The following is a 16,464-nucleotide window of genomic DNA, read 5'->3' as shown; positions in this document are numbered from 1 at the left end:
GGCAGAGCCCTGAAGAGGCAGCCTCACATAGGAGGCTGGTGAATGCAAGCATGGACTCAGACACGCTAGACTCCGGAGCTGCAACTCATTAGCTTGTGGCCAAGTTCCTTAACCTTTCGGAGCTCACGTCCGCTGGCTATAGAATGGGGACAATATAACTTCAAGGGCTGTTGCAAGAATTAAATGAGAGATGTCTCAGACACGTAGCTGATGGCCAGTCACATCATAAGCAATTTAAAGTGGTAGCTCTTACTGTTTGTGTGCTTATAGGCTGCACGGCAATGCCCAGCGGGAAGGAGATGGTTTAAGAGTGTGGTTACCACAGTCTGATCCCCTGATCAGCAGTATCACCAGCACCAGCATTGCCCGGAAACTTGTTAGAAATGCAGATTCTCAGGCCCGCTCCAGATCTACTGGACCGGGATCTCTGAGGGTGGAGCCCGGAAATTTGTTCTGATGTCTCAAGATGCACGCTAAAGGGTGGTTCAAGGTAAGAAGGAGTGAAATCCTTGAGCAAAGTATGAGATCCGAAGGAAAGGTGGAGAGACTGGCTGTCAGCAGGAGAGGAGGTGAGACAGGAAGGTCAGTGAGCTAACCTTCTCCCCTGCCTAAACTCTGCTGCTGTCTACACTCTACCCCCCGTTACCCTGGCCCACTGGATAGTGCTGTGTGTTACGATGCGTTATGACAGCTCAGAGCTTTCGCACCTGGCACTTTCTCTGGAATACCTTCATCTCTCTTTTCATCCTGGAAAACTTTTTTTTTTTTTTAATTATTTTTGGCTGCATTGGGTCTTCATTGCTGTGCGTGGGCTTTCTCCAGTTGTGGCGAGCGGGGGCTACTCTTCGTTGTGATGCGTGGGTTTCTCATTGCAGTGGTTTCTCTTGCTGCGGAGCACGGACTCTATGCACGGGCTTCAGTAGTTGTGGCTCGCAGGCTCTAGAGCGCAGGCTCAGTAGTTGTGGCGCACGGGCTTAGTTGCTCCGCGGCATGTGAGATCTTCCCGGACCAGGGCTTGAACCTGTGTCCCTGCATTGGCAGGCGGATTCTTAACCACTGCCCCACCAGGGAAGTCCCCATCCTGGAAAACTCTTATTCTTTAATCACAAGTAAAATGTCTCTTCATCTTTGAAGTTTTCCCTTCTCCCTCTAGGCAGGTAGTTACTCGCTCCTCTGTGTTCCCATGACATGTGTCATATCATCTCATAATTTGTGTTTGTCTTTCTCAGTTTCTTTTAGTGATTGGGGCATTCCCTAAGAGCAAAGAATGTGAACTATCCTTCTCCATATCCGCAGTGCCTAGTGCCAGAACAATGCAGGGTACACTTTTGATGTTCGGTGAATGCTTCCTGCATAGAAACAGGAGTAGTAATAAGTCACAGTTATACAGAACTTACAATTTTCCCAGTACTATCACACATGTCGTGTACTCACTGAGTGCTCAGTAGGGCAGGTTTACCAGTTGTCTGATTGAAGATGAGATTATGAGGGCACAGAGAAATTAGATAATATGCCCAAGGTTTCTCAGCTAATAAAGAGGTAGAGACAGGGATGAAGCCCTGGTCTTGTATTTCCAAATGCACCCTTTTTCCCTCTCCTTGATACTGCCCCCCAAATATTTGCAGGAACAGAGGCTCAATGTCTGAACGTTCTAATGGAAACCAGAGCCTAACTATTCACAACCCTCTGATTATTAGCTGGAGGGGGTAAGGCAGGTGATGATGATGGTGCTTGGCTTCCTGACCCTTGTAGCCTTCCCCAAAGAAAGAGGACCATGGCTGGTTTCCTTTGAAGCCCAAATCCAGTTCTGTCCCAGGCATGATGCTTCCTGAGCAGTAGGCGTTTATCGTCTTCATTGTCCTTTACTGAGTTCAGAGCAGCCTGCATTGGTTTAACATTGGTGTAACTGAGCATCTCTTTTCTACAGCCCTGCTTTAAGTAAATCTAAAATGTTATAAAAATCTGGATTAAAAGCTTGGGGGAATCTGCAGATACTACCCCATCAAGGAGGTGGGCTATAACTCGCTACCCCTTAAATGTGGGCTGTACATAGCGACTTCCTTCTGAAGAGTAAAGTGTGAGAAGGGGGGCAAAGAGTAACTTTACAGCAGGGAAACCTGACGAACACTTACCTCCACCAAGCGATCAAGGTTAACATCATGAGTGACAGGTCATATTCTAGCCTGTTCCTTTGATATGATGAGATGAAAATGATACTTTACCTCTGTGGTCTTCCTGTCCCAAACCCGTAACTTCAGTCTAATTAGGGGAAAAACTTCAGACAAGCCCATATTGAAGAAAATTCTACAAAATCCGTGACCAATGCTTCTCAAAAATGACAAGGTCATCAACAACAAGAAAAGCCTGAGAAGCCGTCGTAGTCTAGAGTTGCCTAAGAAGACTTGGTGGTTAAATATAATGTGGACTCTTGGATGGGACTGGAGCAGAAGGGGGATATTAAGTGAAAACTAAGAAAATCCAAATAAAGTGTGAACTTTAATTCATAATAATGTACAAAATTGGTTCATTGGTTGCAAAAAATGTACTCATACTAACGTAATAGGAAAACTGGGTGCAGAGTGTGTGTGTGTGTGTGTGTGTGTATACACACACACACACACACACACACACACATACATATATGCACACACTCACACACATACCCTGTACCGTCTTTGAAGCTTTTCTGTAAATCTAAAACTATCCTAAAATAGAAAAGTTTATTTAAAGCAAAGAAAGTAGAAGAAGGAATTCTCATATGTTCCTGGTGAAAATGCAAAAATAGCACAGCCGTTTTGGAAAACAGTCTGGCGGTTGCTTATAAACCAGATATACACTCAACCCATGATTCAGCATTTCCACTACTTGGTATTTCCCTAAAACCTATACTCACACCAAAACCAGTACAGAAATACTTCCAACAGCTTTCTTCCTAATTGCCAACAACTGGAAGCAATCCAAACATCTGTCAGCCAGGGGTGGTTAAATGAAACATGGCACGTCCATACAGTGAAATAGTACTCAGCCATAAGAAGGAACACATTTCTGGGAATGCAGCAGGGGTGAATCCCAGATGCAGTGCACTAAGTGAGAAGAGTGCACTAAGTGCACCAAGTGAGACTCAGAAGGGTCCATACTGTGTGAATTTACTTCCGTGACATTTTGGAAAAGGCAACGCTAAAGGGACAGAGAACAGGTCTTGCCAGGAGCTGGAGATTAAGGGAGGTGATGGACCACAGAGAGACATGCGGGCAGTATTGAGGGGGTGATGGTCCTGTATCTTGATTGTGGTCATGGTTACATGACAGTACATACGTGTTTATCAAAACTCGCAGAACGGCACACTAATAAAGGTGAACTTTACTATATGTAAATTCATACCTTAATTGAAAAAAATACCAACTCAGGGATGATTGGCCACTTTTCAAGGTTGCCCTCCAAGGGGTTTGCTTGAATAGTTGTCTCATCTACTGCGTTCACAGTGATTGCATTTCCAGCCATTCAGTTTGTCAAAAGGCCACTTGTGTGGTTTTATGTGAGTGTCGTCGTGCTGCTTCCCGTTTGGAGACTCAGAAGTGGGAGCCGTAGTCCAGGGACAAGGACGCGAGCATGGACGACAGCTAGGCTCATGGCTTAACAATGGTGAATTAGCTGAGTGCTTCCTAACCACCTGCTTCTGAAATGATCGTGAAGCTGATGAGACCTTAATTTTGTGTGAAGCCTTAGAGTTGACAAAGCTCTCTCCCAGGCGTTCAACCATGGGACCACACATGACCTCTGCCACGTCGGTGGGACAAGTGTTATCATCTCTGTGTTAAAAGGAGAGCGAGGGGCTGAGAGTGCTCGCTTACCTGTGTTTGCAGGTGCACTGGCTTGCCCCTCCCAATTAGGGTTGGTTAATTAATATAAAACGCATAGCAATTTGGTGCAATAGATGTTACCATTTATACATTCTACAGATAAGGAATATAATTACTTTACAGATGAGGAAATGGAGGTTCTGGGAATTTCCCAAGGTCACTTGACTAGTAAGTATTAGAACCAAGAGTTGAATTCAGAAGTTCTGGTCCCAAGGTCTACTTTTCTTCCACCATCTCATAAACTGGTCATGTGACTTGCACGCAGAGCGTAGTTAACTGGATGGTATTTTGCCATGTATCTGCACGTCTTTCATGTGCCAGTGACTGGAGATTCTAATTAGCTTCTGTTACCAGAGCCAGTTATTATACATAAAGGCCACTTGACTCACTGTCATCTTTACTAGTAACTTCGGGAGCTTGGAAGGCAGTCCGTAATCTCTGTGTTCTCTCAGCGCTTGTGTCTGGAAAGTGTCTGAATGTAGGAGAACTGTGTGTATGTTGGAAGCTATCACTTCTAGAAAAAAGGGCTCTTTGGTGTAAACGTGGGTGGAGAGTGATTTTTCAGCAAATACCAGAACATGTATATAGTTGCTTTGAGAGGACGTCGAATTCAGTTGCTTTTTAGTTATGCCTCATTTTTATGCAAAATAATGACGCCACCTTCCTTACGAGGATTAGCTCTGAAATCCTTCTCCATGTTTTGTGGGTGGCAACGGAGCTCCTTCTGGGCAGGGCAGAGACTTCTCCCCTCTGTGTCCTCCGCATCCAGCACAGAGCCTGGCCCATCCCAGGCACTCAGACCACGTTCGTTGAGTAGAACAGAACCAAGACTCATTCTCCAGGACAGAGTTGTCACTGCGGGGTAGAGGCTGGTCTGAAGACACCTCATCCCGCTTGGTCCCTGGCCTGAAGAAGGTGGACGACACCTGGCGGGAACCTTAGCCGCAACATCTCAGCCGCCGGGCCCCTCCCTTGGGTTCATTAGTCATCCTCTGCGATTGTACTTCTTTCTGAGCCCGTTTCATCCGGGGCCATGTTTCCTGCTGTCTGCTTGTATTTCCCTTCCCCCCATTTCTTCCAGGACTGTCCGTCCCGTCCCTGAGGACCACTCTGAGCTTGGACTCATCCTTACTGACTGCTTTCTCGCCCTTTCCATTTCCATTTCTCATTTCACGGGCCAAGCACAGGTTTTTTTTTTTTTACCTCTCCTTGCCCTGCTCGCCACTCAGGGAGCCCCACTGGGGAGGAACTGGTGACACAGAACCGGTAACTGGAGTTCCCCCTTCCCTCCACACCGCTGGTATTTCTGAGCACACCTGGTTTGCTGATCTTTGAGGCAGAACCTCTCATCCCCAGGCCAGAGAGCAGGAAAAGAGTCAGAGAGTCATCCAAACCTTAATTGTAGTGAGAGAGGCCTCGGGACGAGCTCCACCACACACCCCTCTACTTCTTTTCATATTCCCTATGGAGTTATCATCTACCTGCCCATCTTCAGTTTTCCTTATCAAAATCTTAAAGGAAAATACCACTAATGTGAGTGAAACTAAGAATGAATACTGGAAGAAAAGAGAAAAGCATGCTAGTCCCTTTTGATGTTTGGCCTCATTTGGAAGACTCACTTCAGTCCTAATAGTAATAGGTTTTTATAGTTCCACCTGTGCATGGTCACGACCTGCAGTGACCTTGTTCTCATTGTGTGATAGAAAGTCTGTTGGGCACAGAGTCTGGAGACCTGATCCTATCAGGGTCTAGGAGGAGCTGAGCATCCCTGTTGACATCACGAGTAAATGAAAGCGCTCGTTACCGAATGACTGCAGCCTTAACGCTCATTTCCACCCCCCTTTAAGCCTGCTCAACCCTGTGCTCAGCTCCAGACACGCCATGAGAAAGACACACCATTGCTTTCCTCAAATCCCCCGCAGGCTCACTCCCAGGATAACCTGGATTCCCAAACTGGCAAGCTTTTTTGGTGCGTGGGTGTCACCATCTCATTAGACTGGGAGCCCCCCAGGGGCAGGGACCATGTCCACTGTTCTCTGTCTCCCCACTGTGCCTGGCCCTAAGGTTTGCACACAGTGGGCACACAGAGATTTTTAGAAAGAAGCCCTCGAGGCCAAGAAGGCCCTTCGCTTACAGCACAGGCTTTCAAAGACTAGATGGCGCTGTTGCTAGAGCTAGGTCAGGTGTGTTCTGAAATCGTGGCGAGGAGGGAAGAGAGAAACCGAGCAGGCCCTGGAACTCGCACTTGCTGACTTAGATTCAGACGCGCTACAGAAATGCAGGGGGCCCGACCTCGCCAGCATGGAGGGCGTTGCCATTCTCCTGGCATCCTCCCCAACGTGGCTTCAGATGGTCTCCACAGCAACCTTGAATTGATACAGTGTCAGCAGGACACTGTATCAATTATAATTTTAAAGAACTGCAGTTCAGATAAATCAGGTGCCTGGGCTAAGATTATGTGGATATTAATCGGCAGAGGTTTTAACCACTCATACCTTGTTGGCATCACCCTACCAGAGGAGGGTCCTTAGGGGGTGCTGAAGGAGGATGTGGGCAGGGGTATGGCGGTCCCAAGGAGAGCAGCCTGTGGACTGGATCCAGTCTGGTTCTCAGCCAGACTGACAGCAAGGCATCAGCCTAACCTGCATCTTGAACTGTCTGCATTTGTGACCAGGGGAGAACAGTTGTTCTGGAGGAAACAGATGACAATACATACAGGTTCTTTGAACAACAAGAATTGTGGGTAATTTATACACTTAGGATCTAAGGTCAATGGTTGATGTTTGATTTAAATGATGATCTGTTTTAGGATGCTGCCCTGTGGTCATTTGTATCTGTCATCTGTCTCTTGTTTTCACCTGCTTCTCATTAAAATAAAAATGAAACAGATAAAACCATCCTGTGCATAAGCCAGGATGGGGTTCACGCGTGTGACCACTTTACAGATGAAGAAATAGAAGGTCAGAAACGTTAAGAGACACATCGAAGATCGCACCGCTGATGAGTGGTTGAACTAAAACTTCAGCCCAGTATGAGGCTGAAATCAAATATTGTCCTCTTTTCACCACAGATTTTCCAGGCTACCTAAAAATCACAAAATTAGGAGGGCTGTTGTTGATGTGTAGGGTAAGGCATCACAGACTAGAAAAATACCTAAACAGAGTGACGAATGATTAATAATATTCACATTTATGGAAAATTGAGAGACATTCTATATCTGATATTTGTGGCATCTGATGGTCACTGTTCCCCTGTTTCTCCCCAGGATGATGAAGACAAGCTGACCTGGAAAGATCGTCTCCCAGGTTACTTGGTGAACTTCGCCTCCATCTTGTTCATGGTAATTTCCTGGCGGAAACACCTGCTCATGACGTGTGCGTGTGGATCCTGCTGTGTGAATGCTGGGGGTGTTAGCCTGTTATGCTGTGGGGACGGTGAGGGACTAGTGAAGACGAAGGCACAGTCCTTCTAGAGGGACAGCATCTCCCGTGATAGCCAGGCCATTGCTGCTCTTGGTTACCCGAAGCGGGGAAGGTGGTTCCCTCAGACAGAACCTCAGCCCTGGGAGGGTCAGTGGCCTTCAGTGGCCATGGAAGGGGGCTCTGTCTTCCCAGCCTTGACCACAGATGTTTGAAGATGGAGTTTCCAGGGGTGGGTTGTGAGAAGGTGTCTCCCACATCGCGGCAGATGGAGACCTTGGAAGAAGGTCTTACCTGTGCAGGGAAGGCGGCTGTAGAAATGGTGGGAGCCTGTTGGAGCTGCAGGCAGGCTCTCCCTGGTGGCTGGTGGAAAAGAACAGCTTCTGGAAGGCACAGAAGACAGCCGGCTCGGGCTCCGTAAGCCTGATTCTTTAGCCTCCCTGTAGTTGCTGTGTTTATTTCCCTGTCTTCTCCCTGAGAGTTTGGAAGAGCCCTTTGGAGAGACCCAGATGGTCTCCACTGTGCCAGAGAAGGTGAGGAATGGGTCTGTGATTCATATCTGGACTTGATCAGTGAAGTGGTAGTAAGTCATTCCTGGGAGCCACGAGGGATGAGACAACAGGAACTGAAGTGAGGAGACCTCGGGAAGGTGAAACTCAGAGGACTGAGCTCGGGGTACAAAGACACCTGCCCCCTGTCTGTGGGTAGACTCCTTCTAGTATTCGAGATGGGAACCTCTGTCCTTACAGCATTTCCAAGCAGGACTACACGTTAGTTGTGGGGTTGGGGAGGGATTGCTTATTCCAGAAATTGGGACTGAAATTATAATAATTTTCTGGACCCACTGGCCAGAGGTAACACTGACCCTGGCCTGAGGTTACTATTTCCATTATATTGCCATTGTGATCATTGAGGACGGGAACCGTGTCCTAATCTCAGAAGTTTAAAAAGTGAAAGATGCGTGGGCACCATCTGCTTCAACACTTCTGAAGTGCAGAGGTGCTGGGTGCCTTGCCAGGGCTTAGAAGCCCACACGTGCGATCTCCTTATTGCCTAAGAAGAGTGGAATTTATTCAAGAATATGTGGTGAGTTGCAGTGTGTTAAGCTGGAATGGCATAAAGTTTAATTTAGCACTTCCAAGCCTCCCACAATATGCATAATGTTGTCAAAGAGTTTATTCATTCATTCAGAAACTATTTCATGGGTGCCAGCTATGTGCTTGACACTATTCTTAGGCATTGGGCATAGAGTAGAAACTAAACTAAAATAATCTGTCCCTTAAGGAGTTGACAGATAACAAACACGTGCGTAAATAAGGAAACAGATAAGTAAAACAGGCTTCCGTCTCCAGCAGTGGTAGGTTAGGATATTTGTAGCATCCCGTCTTGCTGAAAGTAGCAAGATATTGTGGATAAATATATTTTTCAATCTTCTTAAAGCTTGAAGGACTGACAGCATAGTCAGGAATACTAGACTGAACTCTAAAGGAAAATGGGACCAAGGAAACAAATATCTGGGCACTAATGCTGCCTTTACCTTGAGGACAGTTTCCCATCTAGGCGAATTTGAGCTTGGGCTTTGGTGGTCTTTATGGGCCAAGGAGGATGGAAATCAGGGGGTATGACTGGCTCAAAGAGAGCTTCTAGCAGGAAGTCCTCACCAAATTAAATTGGAACACCAAAGGGCTACACTCTCAGAATGAAGATGAATGACTAGCCACACCCTGCCCCCAACTTTGGGACTTCAGAGAAAATTGGTGTTTTCTAAGTAGAATAGGGAGAAAAGGGGAAACAAACGCCCTGTCCCCAAGAAGTGGCTGTGGGCAGTCCTCATGGTGGATTTACAGCTTGGTTCATCACAGGAGAGGACCGGGAACCTCAGGTTGTGGACTTGGTCTGGAACTAGCAGTGCTCCCAGGTGCCCAGGAGAAGCAAATACAAGTTCTCTCTGGAGGAAGGCAGATTCATGGTAGGTCTCAAGAAATCCCCCAAAAGAATTTTCAAGGGCAACGAAGAGAATACAACCAATTACACAAGAAGCTAAAGCACCTTGAGAAAGAACAATGAGGACAGCAAAGACGAAAGATATTGGAAATACCAGTTACAGGTTAAAACATCAAGCTTGAAAAATCTGCAAAGAATAAGAAACTATTGAAAAAAACAGCTTAGAAGATTTGAAAACCAACCAATAAATCTGCTAGAAATAAATACATGAATATGAAATACATATGTATGAATATATAATACATTCTACACGTATATGAATGTTCTATGTATTATAATGTACATATATATAAAACAACAAACAAGACACAGCTGAAGAGAATTTGTGAACTGCAGTATAGGTTAGAAGAAATTATCCATAATGCAGCATGGGGAGGCAAAAAATAAAATATAGAGAAGAGAAATTAAGAGATTTGGAAATATTGGTAGAATGAGACTTAACATACGTTGCATTTCAATACTGGACAAAGAGGAAAGAGAAAAGTTAATGAATGAAATATAATGACTGATGGTTTCCTAATCTGCTACAGAATTCCAACCCACAGACTGAAGAGTCCCTATGAAACCCAAGCAGAAAAAAATAAAATAAATCTACATCTAGATTCATCATCGTGAAATCATAGACTATGTAAGACACAAGAGAAATCTCAAATGCAGTCAGAAAACAAAAGACGAGTTACCTTCAATAAAAAGGCTGTTAGATTGACCATTGCTTTCTCATAGCAATTAGAAATGGCATGTTATCTTCATGTGCTGAAAAGAAAACAATTACTTCTCCAGAATTCTATACCCAGGAAGAATATCCTTTAGGAATATCATGAGGATAAAATAAAGATGTTTATAGGCAAAAACTGAGAGTTTGCCACCAACTGAATCTTTCACTAAAGGAATTCTAATTATGTGCTTCAGATAGGACCCCGTATGGAAAGCCATAGTTTTAAAAAGAAATGAAGAATAATCAAAGTGATAAATCAGTGGGAGAATCTGTATGAACCTCGACTGTGAAAACGGTAATGATGGCGCCTCATGGGATCAAAGATAAGGTCGAATTTAAACTATACACATCACTAATCTGTAAGTTGGGTGGGCAATAAATAGAGCAATCATGTTCTAAGGTCCTTGTCTCCTTAATGATGTATATGGAAGAGCAAAGGCTAGGAAGAGTCAAGACACTCTTGAAGAAGAATCAGCAGGGATATGGTGCTCTACCAAACAGAAACTTATTATAAAACAATAATAAGTATGACAATGTGGTGGAGGGGAAATAGGGAATTAGACCCCATAGAACAAAACAGAAAATCGAGAGTCAGATCCACACAAATGACAATGCATGTAAGTGCAGAAAAAGTAGACCCCAAAGAATTTCATCACGGGATGTAAAACAGAGGAAAGTCAAGGATGACTCTGAGGTTGTTATCTTCCAGAGGCTAGAGTTATCCCTAGGAATCCCAGAGCTGCCTGCATGATGGCTATAAAGCTGGAGTTCAGAGGAGATGCCCAGGCTGGAGCCCTAATCAGATGGTAGAGATGGTACTTAAAGCCATGAGATTGTATGAGAGCCCCAGGGGAGTGAGGAGAGATAGAGAAAAGGGCCAAGGACTGAGTCCCAAGATGCTGTAATGTGAAAATTTGGGAGCACGAGGAAGAGCCAAAAGAGAAGGTTGAAGAGGAAGAGCCAGGGGAGAGGGGAGGGTCCCCGAAGCCAAGAAGGTACTGCAAGGGGAGGGCCATCACTTGTGTCAGATGCCACTGATAGGTCTGGGAGGGAGAGGATTGAAAATAGAAGCTTATCTACTGCCTGAGAGAAGACCATCATCATGATCACTGTCTACAACAAGTAGACATCACTATTGACAAACACTGAAAATCAGGTCAGTGGAGGGGTATCCCCTCAATGTTCTTTTTTTTTTTTTGCGGTACGCGGGTCTCTCACTGTTGTGGCCTCTCCCGTTGCGGAGCACAGGCTCTGGACGCGCAGGCTCAGCGGCCATGACTCACGGGCCCGACCGCTCTGCGGCATGTGGGATCTTCCTGGACCAGGGAACGAACCCGTGTCCCCTGCGTCTGCAGGCGGACTCTCAACCACTGAGCCACCAGGGAAGCCCAACGTTCTAATTTTTAAAAAATTCCATGGGTGGGGCTTCCCTGGCAGTCCAGTGTATAAGACTCCATGCTTCCACTACAGGGGGCATGGGTTCGGTCCCTGGTAGGGGAACTAAGATTCCCCCATGCCGCATGACGTGACCAAAAAAATAAATCGATATTTTTAAAAAATTCCATGGAGACCTTCTAAAGCTAGACTCGAGGGTGGGAAAATTTTTTTGTGTCATTCAGAGATAATAAATGATTATCTCTTATCTTCCGTTTCACAACCCTGCCTAAGTCCAAATCTTGATACCAACAGGTGATTGTGTATCAGAATCAAGAACTCATTGAGGGGTCCCCCACTCTGCCTGGGGTCCCCCAGCTATATGTAGCCAGCAGGTGCTGGGAATGGGAGTACAGTGGTAGGAAGATCACCTCGTGCAGGCAGGTGCTCTGGACTAGACCTGGCCTAGGCTTGTTGACTGAGATCATCATGACTAGCGTTCCTTTCTACTTTCAGAAGTATTCCAGGTTGGGCAATAAATGATATAGTCCCCTACCAATTTGATATTTTAAAAATCCTTATTTTACACTAACTTTTTCCCATTTTTTTTTTTTTTTCACTTTTGGAAAAACCCAGTCTTCTCGAGAAAGGGGCTTGGCATTTCCCTAGAACAAGGTATGGAATCTGAGATAAAGGAGTCAGGATGGTGTTTATAAAAGAGTGTTTTTTGTTATGGAATTAGTCAAAGACATCTATGGCAAGGAACTTGAGTATCCAATATCATTTCCTCCTTCACCCCCTGTGATGAAACCTTGGCAGAAGATGCCAGGACCACGACCATGAGGAGGGTTTTAGCGATGCCAGTCTGTCGTCAGTTGGGGGTATTTTTCATGGGGTGCCAAGAGCAAAGAAGAGCCCAGTGCAGTGTTCCTCTTCCTCACCCGTGGGAGAGGCCAGGATGGACAAAGATGCATTTTCTCTTTCTTCTCCAACCCAGTGTGTTGAGCTAAAGTTTCTTTCCGTTTTGAATTAACCCTCTTTTTGTTTCCTTTTTATGTGGGAGGGGATTACCAGAGGCAATGTCCTGCCTCTAGAGCTGGGTGCCTGAGCTTTACTCCCACGCCCAAGACAGTCATTGACTTCTGTTTGTATCTCGGGAACCAGCCATCAGAAACCCTCCTCCATCACCTGGACTATCACAGTGATCTCCTAACTCGTCTGCCTGTCGGTTACGCTGTCCCCCGACAGATCATCAGCCTGTTGATCTTTTTCAAATAAGTCACGTTACTCCTCTGCTCAAAACTCTCTAAAGGCTTCCCATCTCACGAAGTGTAGAAGCCAACATCCTTATACTACAGTTCCTCCCCTCCAACACCCATCTTCCACTCCCACTCTCCCCCTTCTCTCACTGCTTCAGCCACCCCCTGCCTGAACCCCCGGCTCTCCGATTTCCTCCTTTAGGTCCTTGCTGACATGTCACCTTCTCACCTATGCCTTTCCTGACCCCACCCTGTTTTAAGTTGCAACCTACCTCGATGCTCCCGTTTTGCTTTATTTGTTTCTAGAGTATTGATCGCACCTGACATACTATCTCTGCTTATGAGTTTGTCTGTCTTTCCCCACTAGGAGGTCACGAGGGCAGAAATTTCTGTCTGTTTTTTTCGCTACTGTATCCCTGATACCCAGAACAGTAACTGGCACACAGGAGGGGCTCAAGACATGTTTCATGAATGACTGCATGAGAAAATAAATTAATTAAGCAGGTGCCAGAGACAACTTGGTATGTCAATGATAGAGTTGTTGGTGCCTGTGTTTTTTCAAGTTGATTTACTACTATGGGCTGTGCCCTCAACCGGGCCGCTCTCCCGCTGGTGCAGCAGGGGTTGCTCTGCCCTGTGCCTTCTACTTGCTCCTGCTTATTCTCTCCTCCAAGCCTTCCCATAGGAAATGGTCCCACAGCTTCTTCTGTGACGTTTTCTCTGACTAATCCGCCTGCTCTGTGCCCAGAACATTCTAGAAGCTCCTGAACTGAGGCCCGTCACTCTGTCCAGCTACTACTAGGCTCACCCTTGCCGTCTGTGTGCAAGGTTTACTCCGAATGCAAGTCCTGGAGGGTAGGGACCAGACCAGCTCTCACAGTGTGAAATTAGGGCTCTGGACTCTGTAGCCTGACTTCCACTGCAATTTGGCTGTGTCCCCAAGTAAAGCTATGGGATTCGAACAGCGAGTGCCACAAGAATGTATTGTCAACCCAGGGAATATAGCCAATGTTTTGTAATAACTGTAAATGGAAAGTAACTTTTAACAGTTGTATATAAAAGAAGAACCCACCAAGAACCACAGAGGCCATGGCGCAGGTGACCAAGTGCAGGGGGGTGAGATTGCCCAGAGCTGAGGGTCGGCAAGTCTTTACCAAACAGGTTCCACACAGAAGGCACCTCTCTGCACTGGCGTGAGGCACAGAGTATAGTAGAAGACCAGTCCCCCCTGTTGGCTTAGTTGGGGGACCTGATCACATACATGAAACACACTTATTGCACCACAGTAAGTGGTCAGAAAATATTTGTTGAATTTAATAAACAAAATCAATAATACAGCCAAAGTGATGGAAGTAGTACTGGGCTTGGTGCCAAAAGACCTGGGTTCTAACGTCAGGGTGGGATTGTCGACCTTGCGGCCATAGAGCAGGGTTCAAATCCCGGATGGCACTGAACCGCATCTGCAAAAGGCATATCTCGCGTGATTGTTGTAGGGATTCATGCTAGTGCAGGTATGGCTCGAATCATGACATCAAGAGAGCACACGTGGATTAGCTGTTGTTGATGATGATGTTATGACCACGAGTATCTTGGCTTTGCCATGTACCACCCGGACCTTGGACCAATCCCATTGCTGCTTCTTGGGCCTCAGTTTCCTTGTACATGAGATCAAAGGCTGGACGTGGATGACCCCTAAATGCTAAAACCCTTTAATTCCTACAGTGATCTAGGAGGCTAGGGTTGTAGTCTGTGCCTTGTGACCTTGAGCAAATCGCTTCACTTTCCACGCCTGTTTCCACATCTGCAAAATGGTCCTGGGCCTGGGTCGGCGCTCTCCAAGCTCTTCTGGCTTGAAAATGAATCTTGAGGTGCTTGTGGGAAACACCAAAGGAGCGGTTCAGAAGTGGATTTCTATAATGGGATGGAAAATCAAGATCAGAGAAGTTAGGATGGCAGAGCCCAGCATCTGAGGGCTGGGGAGGGGCATGGAGGTGGAGCCAGGGGGCGGGTGGGGATGGGGAAAGGGCTTCCCTGAGTGAGTGGAGCAGTGCCTCTAGGAGAATAGGAATCTTGTTAAATTGCAGATTCTGAGTCAGTACGTCTAGACTGCTTGCCATTCGGCCTGTTTCTCAAGCTCCCAGCTGAGGCAGCAGGTCCAAATCACACTCTGAGTGGTGGGGAGACGTGTTCTTACCCCAGCTTGCCCTCTCAGAGAAGGAGGATAGAAGCTGATCTTCTCCCCACACCCTGAACCCCAAGGCAAGGGATGTTTCTGGCATCGTTGTTTTCCCCAGTCATCCCCCAACATCCAACCGCAAATAGACACACACACAGTCGCTCTTCAATGCCCTGGCATGCCCCGCATCAATACTTCCATCACTGACCTTCACTGCAAAAGCGATTTGGGGGGAAAAGAATCTCACACCACATTTTCCAGGCCCATACTGTCCGGCAGTGACAATCCCAGAGGACAGGGAAGTGCAATGTCTACATTGTTGGAGGGCGGTGGTGTCATGTCCAGGTTTCCCCACGTCCATGGTAGTCATCCCTCCCCGGTCCTGGAGGCTGGGGTTCTGCTGCGCCCAGCTGCACCCCCATCAAAGGAGGGGCCTCCCCACGGAGTGTTTTTCCCATCTAACCTCTCGTCTGCCCTGACTGGCGCGCGCGCGCGCACACACACACACACACACACACACACACACACACACACACACACACACACACACACACACACACACACACACACACACACACACACACACACACACACACACACACACACACACACACCCTACCTGGAGGCTGCTTTCTTACCTAGGGCTTCTTTTTCTCACTGTGGCCACAAGGCAAGCACTAACGTTTGTGAAGCACGTGGGGACACACTGCTGAGGCTGCCACCAGCACCCCAAGAGGTCCGAAGACTTCCACAGAGGGACACATCTGCAACCCATTTCCCATCACAGCCTACTGGAGTGTCATTCACGCTGATTGCAAAGCACTGCCTAGCCAGAGTCCCCTCCCCACGCCTCCCCTTCCCTTCCCTTTTTTGTAGGGAGGGGACGCCTGTCGTCCAGGACAGTGTGTTTTTTCAGAGGAACCTTTCACCTGCCCCATTCTCTCCCCATGTTTTCCGTTTAGTCCTCCACAGCCAGCACCCACCCCCAGAAGAAATGTGACCTGAATCTTTCCTTTCCTGCAGAAAGAATGCTAAGAAAGAAGACTCCGCTGGACAGAAACGCGTTAGAACTTTTTGCTCTGAGCAGGTCGCACACCTTGCCCTTCGCCCTCAGCCCTCTGCCGGGCACTGTCTTCTCCTCAAATCCTTGTGCTCCGTGGAAATGGCCCTTCCTCCACTGTGGTGGGAGGGGAAAGGGAGCTGGTCTCTGGGAGAGCACCTTATTATTCTTAGGCTCTGGAAAAAGGAAATGGGGCTGGCCCTCGAGGTCAAGGGGCTGGTAAACTTGCCTTCTAAGGATAGTGCCAGGGATCGCTGTGCCGGTGAGAAACCTGAGTGCTCCCCTGGTAGAGAAACCTCAGAGCCATGCTTTATTCACCCTGAGAACTGAGAGTCTAAAAGTCTTGCTTGGGCTTTCTTTCCCTTTTTTCTCCTTTGGGCAGCCTTCCTGCACCCACCCCACCAAGCTCTGACCCTAACCCTTCCCAGCTCAAACATCTTCAAGGGCTCCCTATTGCCTTTCATGGAAGGCCCAGCTGAAATCCACTAGCTCCACAAACTCTTCCCTGAGCCCCTCTGTACTCAGTCCTGTTCACAACTACACTCCTCATTTGACACGACTGCATTATTTACTATTTACTCTGGTTGAACTTATCCC

The 16,464-nt window shown here is 47.0% G+C and overlaps 1 protein-coding gene across 1 annotated transcript in view; it reads left to right on the top strand.

Annotated features, from left to right (window-relative positions):
* ANO2 (anoctamin 2) overlaps positions 1 to 16,464 on the top strand; it is a gene marked incomplete at both ends in the record, with an annotated part of 319,797 nt that overhangs the window by 223,004 nt on the left and 80,329 nt on the right. Inside the window, one exon of the mRNA XM_082665221.1 lies at positions 7,126 to 7,200. Coding sequence (XP_082521347.1) covers positions 7,126 to 7,200 — 75 coding nt within the window. The remainder of the gene's footprint in view (positions 1 to 7,125; positions 7,201 to 16,464) is intronic.

Source organism: Grampus griseus (genome assembly GCF_964374135.1).
Source record: "Grampus griseus genome assembly, chromosome: 11".
Lineage (NCBI taxonomy): Eukaryota > Metazoa > Chordata > Mammalia > Artiodactyla > Delphinidae > Grampus > Grampus griseus.
This window is presented reverse-complemented; position numbering and strand designations above follow the sequence as displayed.